The sequence below is a fragment of the Triturus cristatus genome, chromosome 6, assembly GCF_964204655.1.
Source record: "Triturus cristatus chromosome 6, aTriCri1.1, whole genome shotgun sequence".
Taxonomy (NCBI): domain Eukaryota; kingdom Metazoa; phylum Chordata; class Amphibia; order Caudata; family Salamandridae; genus Triturus; species Triturus cristatus.
In genome coordinates this window covers 1,035,520,545-1,035,539,006 of record NC_140589.1, presented here as the reverse complement: position 1 = coordinate 1,035,539,006, position 18,462 = coordinate 1,035,520,545, and the positions used below count along the sequence as shown (strand labels likewise).

Below are 18,462 nucleotides of genomic sequence, written 5' to 3'. Positions count from 1 at the left end.
TGAATAACTAAAACACCTTATCTATCCGTAGATTGCCACCAAACCGTTTGAAGTATCCGGAAGCTTGGTAAATGTATGCCCCAAATACCCTTCATGGGCAGCCTTAATCAGTCTACATCTTAGGCGGACTGGGGGAATCAACTTATCCCAAACCAACATGGCATCCCCTACAGATAACTCATAGTTAACCTTCCAAAATGGTTGACACCCATTCTCCAGATTCTTCTCACCAGGCCAAACCTGCACAACAAAGGTTAACACCTGTTTCATCTCTTCATCATCATTCACTTCTTTTCTCCATTCTTGCTCTGAAACTACACACATCGCTTCAAGATCATTAGATGCTGTCAAACAGTCATCATTGTCCTCATGACCCCATCTTGCATATCTCCATATTCCACATCATCACCACCCCCACAAACAGGAAATCTAGATAAGTAATCTGCTCTTACATTTTAAAACCTTTGATATGAGGAAACATCAATATGATCCTGCATTAACTTGGTGGACAATCTTGCAGCTCTCTGTTTATAGTCTATGTGTTTTTGTCCACTCAAAATAGCTAACAAAGGCTTATGACTTGTCTTCATACTAAACTTTGTACTCCAGACATACAGATTACATTTTTGAACATGCCATTAAATTGTTTTCAACCATGGAAAAATGACTTTCATTCTATCCAAGTACCTTAGAAGCATAACCCACTGTAAATTAATTGTCCTTACTGCCCCCAATCCTACGCTGCTAGCGTCCACTAAGATACAACATTTCAAACTTAGGTCACAGGGTTTCAATGCTTTAGAACCCACCAACACGTTTTGATCTACTCAAAATGCTCATCACACTTATCACTCCACAAACAAGGGGAATACTTCTTGAGCAACATAGACAAGGGTTTAATATGAGTGGTAAAATCAGAGATGAACCAACTATAGAACTCAAATAACCCCAGGAAAGACTTAAGATCATATTTATGAGCAGGAGGAACACCATTGATAATAGCATCAACTAACCCAGGTCTGGGTTCAATGACATTTCCTGACACCACATGACCCAGATATGCTCCCCTTGTCATGTCCCAGTTCACAGTGGTCTCTTTTCAATTCTGCACCCTTTTCATGCATAATGGACAGAATGTGCTAAAAAATCTTATGTTTTTCTTTAGACGTGACAAAAGGTAGCACATTGTCCTGAAAAACTGCAACATGAGATACATTTTTTAAAAGATTGAACATTATTCTTTAAAAAACAGATGCTGCAGATGCCAACCCAAAAGGCATCCTGCAATATTGAAAAGCACACACAGGGGAAATCAAAATAATGAAATGCCTTGATTCATGTTCCAACAAACCCTGATAGTAGGCTGATGTCAAGTCCAATTTGGAAAACTATTTACAATTTTGAATTAATGTGAACAACCCCGAACTTTTAGGGAGAGGGCGTGAATCTACCAAATAGCTTTGTTTAGACTTCAAAGATCCACACAAACCCTTAATTCTCCATAGCGTCAGTGTGCCACCACCAATAGAGACAACCACAGGGAAGATTCAATGGGTTCAATAATAACCTTGTCACATAACATAGCCAGTTCATTTTGAAAAAATGTCCTGGCACAAAATGGCACATTGCGCAATTTGTGATTCACAGGAACAGAAAACTCTGTAACTCCTATTTTGTATTGAAAACCTTACACACCATTTAACTAGCATCATCCATGACCAACTAAACTTGATTTTTCATCCTATGCCTCAAAACCATATGGAACAAACCCTGAAAGAACCATCTCAGTGTGCAGTGTCCTTTCACTGCACATACATTTTTCCAAATATTTTCCTTCCTCAAAAAGATGAAAATTCTTCAAAAACCTGTCAACTCAATCCTTCTCCCTTCATATAAACAGGAGCATGATAAGGTGGCTCCAACTCTCTGCCTGGCCACATCTCTTCAAACAACCACTTTGTGATCATGGAGATTCTTGCTACTGAATCCACTAATAACTGCAAAACATTGTCCCCAACTTGAACTTCAATGTATGGGTCTACACACTTACCATGATGACCAGACATGACATCACCTACTTTGACCACAAGAACCATGTCCTGAAGATCCTCTTGGACCTTCAACAACCCAGTCACTATCATCATAGGCCTCATTTATCACATTGATCACCTTCTCTGTTGGTTTCTTTGTCCTTGGTACAATCTAGGAAAAGATTTCCAACCTTGCTATAGTTTCTGAAGATGAAAAACGTTGCCGGACATCCCGTACATGCTTTGGAATGGGTAGACTACCCACATTTGAAACATGTATTTGACTGATTTGAAAATGATTTCCCAGACTTAAATCCTTCTTTAGGCCCTTTTAACTTTTAATACTCCAGTTACCTCTGCTATGTACACTATTAATAGCAACTTCACATGACACCCATTTTCTTAACAGAGATCTGAGCAGGTTCAATGCTCTTTGCCGTACTTATAGTCTCTTCCAAAGTATGATTTTCCATGTACAATACTTTTTGATGTATCTGTTTGTTGGCACTTGTTTTTTTGCATGTTTGTTGACTCACTGACAAATAAACTGATCACAAACCAGTTGGTCCATAACATTTTCAAATCGGCAATCATCAATGAGATGTCTCAGTGCAGAGAAATACGTGTCAACATTTTTATCATTTAATTATTGTCTTTTAAAGGCTTTGTGATGTAGCAACACAAAGCGAGTTTGCACACCGAACCTTAAACTTATTTTCTTAACAACTTCCTCATGCCTCATATTCATCCTTGCAGTAGGCAACAATAGGCGTAGGATTAACACCAGGTATAGTTGTGCTTGCAGGCACTCTGGTAATTGATAAATTGGGTGTCAGGAGGGCCGCACAGAGTTTTCCCCCTAGGCTCTCTTTTCATATATGAGTGATCTATGCAGAAATATCTTGGGTATTAATCGATTCTCACATTTGTTAGTATTTTGATATTTTCAGGATGCTTAATTTCTATAGTCTCCATAGGGTGCTCCAATTTGGATACTCTATAAATATTATCCTGGTAGACTTCCATTAAAGTCCCCAGTCTTTAATCTAGTGAATCCACTTTTTTTGCCAAATGTTTCCATTTTGGGACCTTGTTCTATTTGGACCTTCTGGATTATCATAATTTCCTTCAATTTCTTTTTAAACAATGCCTTATCCAAGTAGGTTGACAAATTAGGTCATCGGTGTCAACGATACCAGTAGTTGTCTGCGAACAATACATTCGGAGTAAAAGACTGTCTGCTGTGAAAGCTTTATTGAGTTTAAGTTATACCTTCTTGCTGTGCTTCATATCTTGGTGCTCTGAAGCATCTGCTAATCAGCTGTATCTTTTGGAGCAGGCAACCTTTATGTCTACTTCTGCCTTTACTTTTGCAGCAGCCAGTATTTAATCCACAGAAAGAAGCTGTCCTCATATATGGAGATTGCAAGCATAATGTACATGAATATGGGCCAGATGTAGGTAAAAGCAGTTTTGCGAGTACTTAATAGCACATTTTAGGGAATCGCTATCAAGGACTCGCAAAATGCCATGTAGGTAGGAATTGCAATATTTTTTGTGATTCCTTAATTGCGAATTGCAAATTGCGATTCGCAATCAAGGAATACCTTCCCATTCATTCCTATGGGCCAAGAGGCCCAAAGGAATGAATGGGAATTGCGCACGCAATTTGCGAGTACCCAATAGGTACTCGCAAATTGCGTGCGCAATTTCAAGGGTGCAAGGGTTCCAAAGGGACACCCTGTTGCACCCCTGAAATGTGCTCGTGAGCACACGTGGCGCACATACATACCGTAAGTGCATGAATGTGGGCCACATGGCACTTTAAAAAAAGCTCAAATGTGTTTTTTAAAGAAAATCGCAAATTACCACCAACTTGAAGTTGGTGGTAATTTGTGATTCCTTAAGGCCAAATTGCACTTTCTTTTGTGCTTCTTACATTGCATTTAAGGAATCGCAATTTGCAATTCCTTAAATGCAATCGCAAGATAGGGAATCACAAATTTTGAGATTCCTTATTTTGCTAGGGTGTTTTTGTGTGCTACATTGCACACTAATAATTTTCGATCGCAAACACTGAAATTCTGCAAATTTCAGCGTTTGCGATCGCAAATTGGCTTCCTACATTTGGCCCTATATCTCTTAATATGGGCGGTCTGGTGAGGAATCTTGATATTTGTCATCCAAAGTCAAAGCCCTCATACACCTATCTCTTTTACATAATTTGTAGTGTTGTCTCATTTCACCCATTGGCAATAGCCATAGTTTGCTCTTTCATTTTAGCAGTCCATTTTCAATTTGGCTTTCCTGCTGCTAGGTTAAGAATCTAGAGCCTTTTGGGGTTCAGCGTTGGTCAATTCTAAAATCAGATATGAAAAAGATTGCCATTCAGCCCTTGTGGGTTTCTACCTATATGTAGATTATTGGTGGGGAATCCTAAAGTGGAAACAGCTCTATTAATGTCTGGTAAAATAAAATGCTCAATAGTCCCCGATAAAACATCAATTTTTTAATAACTAAATATTTTAAAATAAATTTACACATAGAAACTAAATGGGAAATTGCTGCTACTGCTGCTAACAAGGTGGACAGCTGAAGGGCAATGATGCCCCAAAAAATTCCCCAGTGACAGATACTTAGTTGTTGGAGTCGGGTTGCACACAAAGGTCGCTCAGAATCATTGTTCCCTAAACAATCATTAGTTGCAGATATCTGTGATTATGGACTGAGAGTATGCTACCCAGCAAGGCAAAGATACATTTTCCCAGACTTTAAGATTACTTTTGCTGCGATGTTGGGGCAGTAACCATCCTTTCTTAGCCCTTAGTTTGCAATTCCTGTACTAAATAATGTATTTCGCTTATGTTGGCTCCTCAATCCCACATTCGACGTCAGTTTAATCTGTGACCTCTAACTATGGTCTATGGATAATACAACAGGAATCCACTTAAAGTTGTGAGTAGGTTCACCTCTAAAAGCTCGACCTGATCCTTCTTCCACCTGCATTCTATGTACACTCCACTACCTCACTCCCATTATTAAAATGAAACATTTAACTTCATCATCATCGACTGTGCCACATGCTGACCAACATAAAACCCGATTAGGATTTCCAGTTTGTCTAATAAACAAATAAATCCAGCTCAGAGGCATTAACACCCACAAAGTTTTGCAAGATTTAAGCATTTAGTAGAACACATATTTGACTAAAACATTTCACCCCTTATTCCCCCTTCACTTCAAACCTAACCCATGCTACCAATCCTGTTATGCCTTCTTTCCATGGAATTGTTGTGGTTCTCATCTTGTCAAGGCAAAGTTCTGCAGTAAAACATAGATGCAAATCATTAATCATTTACCTCACAAATATTCTTGTCTGGTTTGTCATGTTTTTCTCGGTCATAGGCCATTTTCTTCAGCAGTTTTTTCATGGCTTTTTCCTTTGATTGCTTCCGCTGGTTCTCTATGTTTTGCTGTCTTACTTGACTCACAATGAATTTTGGAATCTAAGTATAAAATCCATTGAATCCAAATGACACAAATGAAAAACAGAAATGAAAACAATAATTAATACATGTTCTTCTGCTTAAGAGGTCAGCAAAAAATATCAAGATTACACCGCAATGAAATACATTTAGTATGTAGTACGAAGCATAAAAAATGTCTAAGTAGGAAATTATTTCCTGTTGCCCGGATTCAGTTTTGAGTTTCGACTACTCAAGGAGAGATAGTCGCACTGCAATTTTCAGCAGCTAAGATCTTTATTCAAGATTAATTGCATCCAAGGCCCAAAAACAGTTTATGGCACTGCTCTTCAATTGCTGAAAAAAATAAGATGCTATTGGGTAAAAGGGTCAAAAATGTTTGATGGAAACAAGACAGAAGGTACGAATTTACTCTGCATACATGCATTTGAAAAACAATTATTTGCATTGTTCAGATTTTAGCACCTTTAAAAAAAAAAAAAACGGTGAGAAAAATGCAAGCAGCTGGGAATGATAAAGCACTATTTTCTCCAGAAACTTGACCCTCAGTTGGCCAATGTTAATTAGTTGAAAGGGCTGAGAACGTGGAAGAGGACTATGTGCAACTAATGATTAACATAACAGAAATAAAATTAAAAAAACTGTGGCAAAATCAATAGGTCGGGCTTGCATTTTGAATGCTGACATTTAAAATAAACCCTTCGCGCAGTGAAACAAATAAAAACAGATGCTTTCGGTATATCCAATGCATCTAGGAAGTAAAGAGTAATAGAACAGTGTACTTTCGAGATGTAAAACAAGTACCTCGTGCATAAGAATGCAAGCACTCCATAGAAGGCAGAACGGTACACCAAACACTCAACAGCATGAGGCGGGAAAGAAATACTCCTCCGAGTGGTGATAAAGCAAATTCTAGGTCTGTGTTAAAGAACTGGTATTAAGAATGTCATGCAGACAATTGCCACGTCAAGCCTGAAATAAAAAGTCTACTGTTGGGAATTATCTTTTCTTTAAAAAAAATGTTTCTAAAGGACAAAATAGCTAGCCTATTAGCGTGCTAGCATGAACGGGCATCAACAGACCTAGATGTTTCCAGCCAGAACTGACAACTGTGCCTTAGCATGTGCCCATTAACTCCTGGACACAAACGCTTTTTGACTGACTTCCCAGCAGAACAAGAAGCAGGCAGAGAAAGTAATTTGTTCTTAACGTAAAAACCAAAAAGCTGGTTCATACCGGGATTGCTCTACTTTTTGAAAATTACTGGGTAAATAGTCCATTGTCAGGATAGAAGTCGTAATTAGAGTTATTGGCGTATTTTCATGATAGCACTTTGCTGGTGACTAGTGAGGGGATATAGACTAAATTTACCAAACTGATGACACTGTGAGGACTCTGTTTCAACGTTTTGTTTAATAATGGGATTACTTGTATTTGATTAATACAATCTAACCCATGTGTCCTCATTGTCCTTCTAAAAGGGCAGCCTGGTCGAAGGACATATACTCAAGCCCAGGAGTTCTGTTTACCATACTCTCGGGGCCCAATCCAGAGCCACAAGGATGACTTGGGACCGGTCGATCCAGATGATCTTCAGGACTAAGGGCCAGAGTGGTATAAATGAAAGACCAAGTTTATTTAGATCCCTTTCAGATTGTTAGAGATATGTGTACATTTATTATGTGATGAAAAATGTTTTAATGAATTTGTTACTGGCCAGAATGTATGATCACTTTAATGGCGGTTTTACTGCCGAATAAAGATTGTTTATTATTATTATTATTATCAACATAAAGGCATAGAGCATTCCTGAGTTCCACTTGAGATGGAACGCCTCTCTGGCCTTGAAACAGCTTAAAAACTCCACCACGCAGAAGCACTGACGTGCGTTCTCGGTAGTGGCAAATAGTTCGAGCCAAGGCTATCCCCATTCGCGCAAGAGACCTTGTGCCACCCCCAGGTGCAATTGCCACTTGTCATCAGCTAGGTGCCTGAGTTCATCCACTCTGAAATTCAAAGAGCCTAGCAGGTGGTTCATCACCAGGAAGATCACCTGGCAATCCAGTCATGTCGAGAAGTGTGGTGCCTCCTTGCACAGGGTCCACTCCCCCTCATCCTGGCCTTTTTGTAGCAGTACGACATGGCAGTGGATGGCCCGCAGCTCTAGAAGGTTGATATGGAGCCGGGACCCTACTGGAGACCAAAGGCCTCTAGTCTCCACCTCTCCCAGACGGCCGGCCCAACCAAAAAGCAATGCATCAGTGACCGCTGTCAGTTCTGGGTAGGGATGAGAGAGGGGTTGCCCTTGGTCCAATTGTGGTCCAGTAACCACCTCTGTGGATCTTTTTCAGTATCCACTGAAATTGGAACGTGGTTGGAAAGGTCTCCTTGATGTTGGCCCTACTGAGACTTCAGATCCCGCAGCCAAACCCACATATGGTACCTGGTGCGCTCAACCAACAGGATGCAAGAGGCCATCATTCCAAGCAGCCTCAGAGTTGAACTCACTGAAATTCAGTTCCAAGCCTGAATGTCCTGGGGGAAAGGGATGAAACTGAATAGTTTCCAGATGGCTCTGATAAAGGGGAAGGTCTTACAAGGAGTCAAATGTGACTTTGGCAGGCTGATAGTGAACTGCAAAGACGACAGGAGGTTTGCTGTATTCTGGAGGTGGTTGAAGACTGCCTGCCACCTTCAACAGCCAGTCATCAAGGAAGGGGAAGACTGGCATCAGTGACCTCCAACTGTGAGCTGCTACTGCTGCCATCACTTAAACGAACACCAAGGGGGAGCACCCCAAACTGAAAGTGCTCCTGTCCCACCACAAACCACAGGTAGTGCAGTGGGCCAGCAGGATGGGTATTTAATTAGTGTCCTGCGGGTTCAATGCCACCATCCATTATCCAGGGTCGAGGGCAAACGACCTGTGCTAGGGTGAGCATTTTTAATTTCTCCTTCCAGAGGACGGCCTTGAGAGGGCGCAGATCTCCATCTTTCCTGTTGCACCAGAAAGTAGCACGAATAACAATCATGACTTAAATCTGGCCCAGGCACCCTCTCAATAGCCTCTTTTGCCAAACGGCTTGCTCTTTTTGCTGTAAAATGGAGAGATGGTTCCCTGTCAGTTGCTGAGGGAATGGTGGAAGGTGCAGAGGGTAAGAAAGGAAGGGTAAAACATAGCCCTTACAAATAATCAGAAGAACCTTTCTGTCATAAGTTATTGCCTGCCAATCCGGGTAGAATCAATGGATTCTGTCTCCCACTAGGTGACAGTGCTCTTTTAAGGGCACGCTAAAGGGGTTTGGAAGATGGAGATGCGAAGAGAGTAGTAGACTGGGCGGCCGGTTGATCCTGGCCATGGGGGCTGTCGCCACCTAAGCTACAACCTTGAAACTGCTGGATTCCTTGTGGAGGCTGGAAGGTCTGATGGTATGGGGCACACTCCCATATCTGCCAAAGGAGTGGTGGAACTGTTGAGGTTGGTGAGGTGTGGTGGAAAGGCTCAGACAGCGAGTGGTAGCCCTGCTCTCCTTAAAAAGCTCTGAAGCAGAATCAATATTTCGGAAGAAGAAGAGCAACCTATATGTCCATGAGAATTGGGTACGAAGTTAAACTCATAACAAGTGTTCACATGGAACTCATTTTTTAAAACAATTTCTTACTACCACAGAATACTTCTGTGTAGATTTAATCAACGAAAGAGAAATTAATAATAAAACAGAGCACATCTGTCATCATTTAATTGAAAAAAGACTTGTATAGCCAAATTATTACGAGTCACAGAACTCAGTCCAGCCGAGCTGAGTTATTTATTCTCGTTATAATACAAAACATATAGGCGCATAATGTTTCAGTGATAGTGATAAGAACTAAGTCATAGACAACCCAAGTAGCGCAACCATAACCAAACATGTATAAAAGAGGTGACAATAGCATGACATTGTATTATAAAAAGGTTATTGGTATATACAAGGACGTCTTAATGACCACTTTACAATGGAAAGGGAGTGACCAGACTGTTTTCTGGTGCTTCTACCTAGAGACTGTCCTTTAGTTGGTGTTGACGATGTTTCGACCCAACTTGCAATATGAGGGTCTCATCAGGGCTGTTATGTCCTGGGGACTACAAAATGAACTGCATTAGCAGGATACACAACTGGGGATAGTGGTATCTATAGTTTTAAGAACCTGTCACAACAATACAGCTGTATAGGCTGGGAAATGTAATGCTTACCTAAGGATTTACTGTATGGATTGAAACTAATTTGTCCTGTTATGAAGGCAATGATGTGCTTCTTGATTTATCGGAAGATCCTGATATAGTGTCCTTCCTTCAGTAGGGGCCAGATATGGATAAGGGTTCTGGGTTTAATAGAGGACCCTGGTGTTGTTTTCTTGCTTCATGGAGGGCCAGAAGGGAATAAGAGTTGCCTAAAAGGAAAGGTAAAAGGCTTAGAAATGACGGTTGCCAATCCACTTTGTATTATTGGGACTTGTGACACCTATATCATTAGATTACATGCCAACTAATGGATTCACCGTGGATGAAAGAGCCTGGCTGTGCTTTCAGTTGAGTTGTTGGTAAGCGCAGCTATTCCTCCTGTCGTGCCTTATAATGGGCGTCGGTCTGGGATGTTTCTATTTGTCAAAGCGAACTACCGGTCAGAGAATCACCAGTTCTCAAAAGCGTTGTGTACCATGTTCTTGCCTTGAATAATAACAGGCGTCTCGGCTCCGAGCTTGTAGTGGATATACACAGATGAGCAAGATGTCACTCCCGAAGGTGTGTAACAACTAAACGTGCTATGATGCAGAGTCTGGAAGGATTCCCTCACGCATACGCAGGAACAACGATGAGGGCATAGTGTTGCAAGTGACACTAAAGGAAGGATTTAAGGAAAGATTCCTCCTGCAAGTGCTAATACAGCAACAAGGGCATAGTGGTGTATGTCATACTTGAAGGAGGATAGGAGGAATGAAATTATTTATAAAATTACTTTTAAAAACTAATTTCCCTATCTTGAGGACTTATGGGTGTGCCATCAAGGATTATGAGTTTAACGGTCTGCTTGACACAGTACTACACTTGTGCCTCTAATTTCCAGTTACATTCCATTCAATTATGATAAAAAGAAGAAATTAGAAAAAAACATACAATCACGTTTTTGACACATCAATGGAAACTGTCCATAAACAATAACATATAAGAAGGCACTGAGTTAGCACGTTCTTGGGCACACAAATGTACACATGCCATAAGATATTTGAAGGTGTAAATGTTCTTGTAGTTTTAACGATGTTACTAACTTCAAATACTGCCTTTTCAAATGCTAAAATTCAGGAGGCATCATAGCATTGGGTTGAATAAATGATGATTTTTGTCACAGATTAGAAGCTGAAGAGATGGGGAAGCAGTCCCTTTCTTGAAAAAAATGTCTCAATCATATCAAATTGAAACTGCCCCTCTTGTACAATATTACACAGAGAAAGAACATACAGCAGAAGACCTGAAGTGGCAGATCAATGAGAAAGCAATTCCATCACCAAGAGAAAGAGATGTTTCATATACCCTACAGAGGCTTCATTGTAAATTGAATAATAGATGTAATTCTATCTGACAAGGACTGAACACGATGGAGGAATGGCGTAAGTTTGTTATCTTAGCAAACTAAACTATGACTCAGTTTGTAATACAGAACCGTCCATTCTCAAAGAAAATACTTTAAATGTCAGTGTGTGTCATTATGATGCTCCAAATCCATACACAAAACATAATGGATTAGTAATTTGTTAGGAAAGATGTAGGCATTGTATATAATGTGTATATTTGTGTACATTGAAAATCTTTACAGATATTAAAGATGAATTTGGCATGCCAGCTGGTTACTTCTTAGCTTATAGCAACTTACAAGTCAGAGTCACACACTGCATTCCTCATTGAGCATAGGGATTGTGCCATAAGCAATTACACAGCTCTACCAGGCGCTACATGATGACCTAGATGGAGTCAAGGAGCAACTGTGACAGAAATGGACACACGATTTAGAAGCTGCTGTTACAGACGAAGAAGGGGAAACAAGCACTGTGGTTTCCAGGAATGAGCAATTCCAACTTCAGCAATTCCTCATTCTTCATAGGGCATACCTCACACCTAAGAGACTACGCCTAATGTAGCAATCTGTTAATAAGCACTGCCAAGGATGCCATTCATTGGATGCCGACTTTTATCATATGATGTGGACATGCCCAGTGATGGAGGTGTTCCGTGGCACAGTAACATGAAAAATGGAGGATACACTGAATAGAACGGCCCTATATGACCCTAAGAATTGAAGTCTAGGATTATTTCCACAGCACACAAAGAAAAAGATGCATAATAATGTTTTAAGCCTTGCTTCAGTGCTATATTAAAGGCATAAACCAAAACCCAGTAATCCCAAAGTGGACCAAGTATATCACAGTGGACTGGACTTGTGAAACACTGGCCAAAACTGACTGGATATGCAAGGATAACGTCAAAGGGCTGTGGAAAGAGAACATACATGGGGCTGGAAATAGATAGACACTCTGGGCTACAATGAGCAGAATAACCTGGACAGTGAAGAGATAGCAAAAAGACACAGTGTGTGAGCAGGGCCATGGTGGCTTTTAAGTGACCATCTACAGCACAAAGAACCTAGAGGAAAAGGGCAGTGCTCCAATGAACAAATGAGAATGAACTGATGAGCAGATCACTGGATAAAGTAGGAACTCTTGACCCTGCGCAGACAACTGCATCCCCTAGAAACACAAACAGCAGAATACCTGGTAAACACTCTGGCAAATAAGTTTTAACACAAATTATAGATGGTCACAATAGTTATATTGTTTTGGGGAAAATGCTAGGGAAGGACACTCATTGTAATGTGTGCATAGTGAAGCTGTTCAGAAGTCCTACTATCCTACGTAAAGTAACCAGGCAAAAGTTACATGTGATGCGTAATAAACTCACAAAACGAATCAATAAGTTAAAAAAAATAATTGATTGGGGGGGGTGTAATTTCATACCTGCAAGGACGATAAAAAAAAATAAGCTGTTTCTGTTGGTAAAGGGTGTTCTCTGGAGTGAACACCCCTTGATATTAAGCAACAGCTTACCACTGTCATGAGTAAAGATGAAGTGACTTCCAAGGTCACTTCCCATCACCTCTTTTGTTTCCAATAAACTGAGACTACTAAATAAATAACTTCTGAAGGAAGAAAAAAAAATGTGTCTGAAGCACAAGATTGGATGTTACCCATTAAATAACTGTAGATCCACTGACTGGGAGGCAATCGGGGTGTCGTCAAGCAGCATGAATCGATAATGACAATGGTATCAATCAATCAATCAAAGCTTTATTTGGATAAAAATTTGTATCATAAAAGCATCGACATACATACATAAAAGATACAGTTTATTGTGTGGGAAGAGAGTGCTTAAAAATGAATAAATACATTTGACATATGATATAATATTTACAATCTGATAAAAAGGAATTAAATTTCAGTATTGATCCCAGTGCTTTTGATTGAAAAAAAAAAACAGTCTAAAAGAAGTAAAATGTAAAAAAGCTAAAAAGTTGTGTCAGAACGGAGAGACTTGAGCCTAATTATCCACTACCACCCAAGAAATTTGGCCACACCACAAACCAACACAGCACTGGTATCTGATTGTAGAATTCTAAGGGCTACATGATAGTTCAACGTGCCCAGCTGTCTACAGACAGGACTTAACCACCTGTCTCTTGGGTTTTTGTAAGCTGAGCACTCGAACATAAGGTGTGCAATACTTTCGACCTTCCCACTGCAGCTCGGGCAAAAAGCCGGGGTTTGGTAGGGAGGCTTCCATTTGTTGGTATACTCTCGGGTTGGTAGTGTGCCCAATCTAAATTGTATATAGAGTCTTCTGTCTCTTGGTTTCTGAACAAAATCGAGGTAAGACTCAAGACTGACACCTTGTTTATGTAAGTAGAAGTCTTCTGTTAGTCTGCCGAGGTTGGGGTTGCTGATCTCTTGAGTGTCGATCCATGCCCAATAAGCTCTTTTGAGATCAGTCTTGTTTATTAATTTGCCGGATTCCCAGACTTCTCTAAGTCCCAACAAGGAAAAAAACTTCTTGATGTTGCAGAGCCAACCAACTCTTTATGAGCCCGGGGTATTTATCACTTCTCTAAGGCCCTCTGCATACTTTGATAGTTCGGGGATACGCCATAAACGTGCCCAAAAAAGCAGGGGGCCAATCTTGCTAGGTCCTTAATTGTTCGCCTACCCAAATCGCTAAATAGGGGTTTGAGGGGAGTGCCCCTTGGGACTGAGACCAATTCCCTCAAAAATGTATTCTCTGACCTGGAAGGTGCTACTATCGCAGGAGAGGCTTACACAAGTCCATCCCCAAAACTCACCTGAGGACTGGCGGGAGCGGAGCAGGGGCTGTTGGCGCACGCTGTGGAAGGCGGAAGCTCCTTCCGCGTTGCTGGGCTGATCGCGCTGCTGGTCAGAGGGGACTACCACTCCCAGCATCCCCGGCAGCAGCACCGCCCCCACGCATGACGACTTCCGCGCCTGGAGGCACTTAAAGCTGAACGGCTCCCTCCGCGTCGTGGGACGCGCGCGGGCGGCGCAGGGCTGAGCCCGGGCAGAGGGCGGGCCGTCTGTGGCCGTCGGGGGCCGAAGGAGGCCAGGCCATCCCTCTTGATTACCATATCCGGCGATTTGACAGTGAGTCTTGTTCATTGTGACACAGGGTGTGTAAAACTAACACATCGCCCTGTTATTCGAGACTCTGCCATTGGGATTTGATATCCTGCCTGTATTGTATTGTGCGAAAGTGGTGACAGGGGCGGAGGGGTCAAAACGGTTGTCATTCCACGTTGGGAGTTGTGAAGGGCGGGGCTGGTGATTACGTTCCCCCACGAACCATTAAGGGCAAGGTCAAATTGGCGCGGGGAGTATGACAGGCAAAACGGTCACGCGCTCGATAAGGGCAAAGCAGAACACTCCACCTGTCCCGCAGGGGCATAAAGTTGCCACAAGCTCACCACTCCCCGTCATCATGCAGCCTACAGCCATCGATCGTATGCTCAAAAGAGCGCTAGGGGCGGTGTCTAGTGAAATCGAGCGCACAGAGAGGCGTCTTTCCATAACCCCAGCATCTGACCCACTTGTAGGCACCCAAGATTATGAACAGGAGGTCATGTTAATTACACCCCCTAGCCCTGTAGAGCCAAGTGAGCAGGACATCCCGTGCGCCCAACCGACCACCATCAGGAATAGGGAGGTCGAAGGCCCAGCTAAAAGCGCCACCATGCAAAGGAAGAAGAAAGGCTGCCCAAAGAAGCGGAATACTAAAAATAGCACAGAGAGCCCCTCCCATCCTGTGAGTAGCAAGGACACTGGGGTTGAGCGAGCAACACAGACATTCTCTCAAGTAGAGCCTCCAATATGGTTGTCGCAAATTACGTCTGATTTACAAGCCCAATTAGAAACTTTTATTGTAAACCAGCTGAAACCGCTGGCAAGTAGGCTGGACAAGATTATGAGTGAACTAAAAAACAGGGAGAAAAAAACTTGTATAGCAGGGGAATCAAGCAACTCCATCAGCACCCCAGACACCAACGTAGTACCCCAAAGGGAGATGAACATTAGTAATAAAGGGGCCGCACATATAACAACCGCACAGACCCATAAAGCCCCGGCCTTTCAACCACAAGGGGAGAAAATCATTGACCTAAGAGATAGGGGAACGCACACTACTAATGGTCCAGGCGTGCAACAACGGGATAGGCTATCCCAACTCTCTTCGGATCCTATAACACGAATAGCACATAAAGAAGAGAGGGCGCCCACATCAAACCCCTCCAATGTACTTCCCACTATAAACTTGCCACCTGAGTCATGTCCGCTTGTGGTGGTGTTTGCTGGGGTCCCGGAATTAAAATACGATCAGAGGGAAACACACCAGGAGCTAAAAAATAAACTCATCCACTGGTTGACTCAAAATAGACCACTAGCACCTAATCAAGATGGGGAAATCCTATTGGTCAGGAGAGTGAACTGGATAGGACGTAGACCCAAAAATATAGAAGGCAATTGTATTATTGCCAACTTCAGGGATAGGGGGGTGAATTAGCATATCATCAGACAGGGGCCACCTGGGCGTGTGAGTGATATAAAGCCGCTGTCACTCAGTTATTTTTATTCAAGGCAGCAGGAAACCTATGAGGGACCGTATTACATACGGAGAAACGGGGAGGGTTCACACTTCACCTCAAATAGGGTCCCAAATGGTACACGAGGAATGGCTGGGATCTGGGAAGGTGGACACCCAAGCTGGGCAAACAGGTTCAGCCCACTAAGGTCCCTAGATGAGAATGACTGACTAATTGCCCCATATACCCCGGTAAAGCCGGCAGTCAAAGATTACAAAAATTTTGACCCGAATGCAATGATAGGGGGAGGCTCAAAAAACAGAGGGGGGCCCCCACGCTCTCCTTTTTTGGCCAAAGAGGGTAGTCAGGCAACACCAGAGGGGGACAGGTGTAGGAACCTAGTATACACTTCGGAAGCCTCTAAGTCCATGGCCGAGGGATGCCCGTATGTACCCCTAGGACTAGGAGCTATAGTCCCAAATCCAACACAGCAGGGCAAGGATTTGCAGAGGCTACCGCATAGGAACCAAGATGGGTTGCCTAACATCTTTCAAGGTGTGACCCGGCCAGGGCCTGATAACAGAGTGGAAGTGGGACTGAGAATCATTTCATGGAACATAGCAGGTCTTGCAGGTAAATTTGATAATGTGGAATGGCGGAAATACTTGGTCCATTTCCACATAATCTGCCTGCAAGAAACCTGGGTAACAGACAATTCCCAATTTCACCTGGCAGGATACAAATGTTTTTTTATCCCAGCACAAAAATCCTCCTCAGGTCGAGCCAAGGGAGGTTTGACCATGTATGTAGACATAAAAATACAAGGCAAATGGTCCAGTGTGGACTGGTTCGCTTGGAACATCCAGGCCCTGAGGTTTAGAAACAAAGGGTCAAGGCTAGTGCTGTTTAATGTGTATAACACTGGCCCTCCAGGAAATGACATCGCTATCCTGGGGGAACTAGACTCCAGATTGAGCCAAGAGCTGGCACCGGTTAATGGTGCCCTGGCCCCATCGACATTAGTAGTGGGTGATCTGAACTGCCACTTATGCCCCTCATTGTTTCCGATTAATGTGAGTTGGTCACAATGCCCAGTAAAAAGAGGCCCCCATTTTAGCCACTCACCGAGTGGCACAGAACTGGGAAAGCTCCTTCAATCTCACGATTTGGAACACACGATTGATATGATACCACTGGGGTTAGATGGCACTCTCCCCCCTACTTTTAAAGGGAGAGGGTGCTCTTCTTACATAGATTTTATCTTCGCCTCTAGATGTTTAAAGCACCGGATCACTGAAGTAGGAATTGAGTGGAGCCCCTTTAGCGACCACAATCCCTTGGTCATGGAGTTCTTCTACCTGGCAAAACAAAAGTCTAGCTCAGCCGGGGGTATCTCCGTGAGAGCGACGGACCAAGGTAGAAGACTTAGGTGGGCGAAACTAGACGGGGAAAGATTTTACCGATCCCTAATGGAAAAAGGTAAATCACTCATTGATGAGTGTTTAGATCTCTCGGTCGAAGGGGCCCGCTTAACACATGTATTTGGCCAAATAACTAACCTGGTGGAAGGGCTATTGTGAACTAATGTGCCAAAAAAAAACAACTCGAACTCCCTGCGATGGTTTGATGGGGACTGCACACAAGCCCTGAGGGAGCTAAAAAAAGCCCTTAGTAGTAAACCCAGGGACCCAACAAAAGTCCACACGAGCAGACTAAATTATAGGAAGGAGCTAAAAAGAAGGAAAGTAGCTCTGCATGGGGAAGCGTGGGCGGCCTTGAGGGAGGCCTCCGAAAAAAGGGATATAACGGAATTTTGGAGAATAATAAACACTCCGTGTTTTCAGGATAAAAACGCTCCAGAGGTTGCCACAAACATCCTACCGGAACAGTGGCCAGCCCACTTTGAGGGCCTTTATAACCACGGGGAGGGAGACAGGATAGAGGAGAGGAGGGTGGTCATGCAGGAACAGGTACTGGAATTCACTCTGGAAGAAATTGTTTTGGGCATCGAGGGACTAACTAAAAATAAAGCCCCGGGCCCAGATGGGACCCCCCCGGACCTGTTTTTGAGTAAGGTGGAATTATGGGCCCCCATCTTAACTAGAGTAATAAATGCGGCCATTTTGGTAGGCCTGCCTCGGTCTTGGTCGCTGGCCATCATAGTACCGATTTTTAAAAAGGGTAACAGAGATAACCCCCAATGCTATCGCCCAATCTCCCTGATAGATGTCACAGCTAAAATTCTAGGAAGAGTTATTTTGAATCGTTTGACTGAATGGGCCGAGGATAATAACATCATCTCGGACGTTCAGTATGGTTTCCGGACCGGCAGGTCCACTAGTGACCAATGCTTGAACCTCTACATGTTGGTCGCAAAGTACACCAAAACCAGTAACGAAGCCATTTACCTGGGGTTTATGGACTTGGCCGCTGCGTTTGACCATGTTAACAGGGACAAGCTGTGGGCAATGATGAATCATTTGGGAATTGACCCAGGTATAATCTGTACCCTGAGGGAATTGCACAGAGAGACATCTGCCAGAGTACGTTATAACACGGAAGGGGGGCTGACAGAGTCTTTTAGATGTACTAGCGGTGTGAGGCAAGGCTGCATATTGGCCCCTTTTTTATTCTCGTTATATATTAACAACCTAGAGCAGTCCCTGACCAACCTAAAAACAGACTGCCCAAGGGTCAGAACACGTAACATCCCGGTGCTGCTGTACGCAGATGATGTGATCCTCTTGGCGCGAACCCCAAAAAGTTTGCAGACTCTAA

At 42.8% G+C, this 18,462-nt stretch overlaps 1 protein-coding gene across 1 annotated transcript in view; it reads right to left on the bottom strand.

Annotated features, from left to right (window-relative positions):
• ARHGAP18 (Rho GTPase activating protein 18) overlaps window positions 1–18,462 on the bottom strand; it is a 730,387-nt gene that overhangs the window by 116,915 nt on the left and 595,010 nt on the right. The window contains exon 12 of the mRNA XM_085611821.1: window positions 5,390–5,536. Coding sequence (XP_085467947.1) covers window positions 5,390–5,536 — 147 coding nt within the window. The remainder of the gene's footprint in view (window positions 1–5,389; window positions 5,537–18,462) is intronic.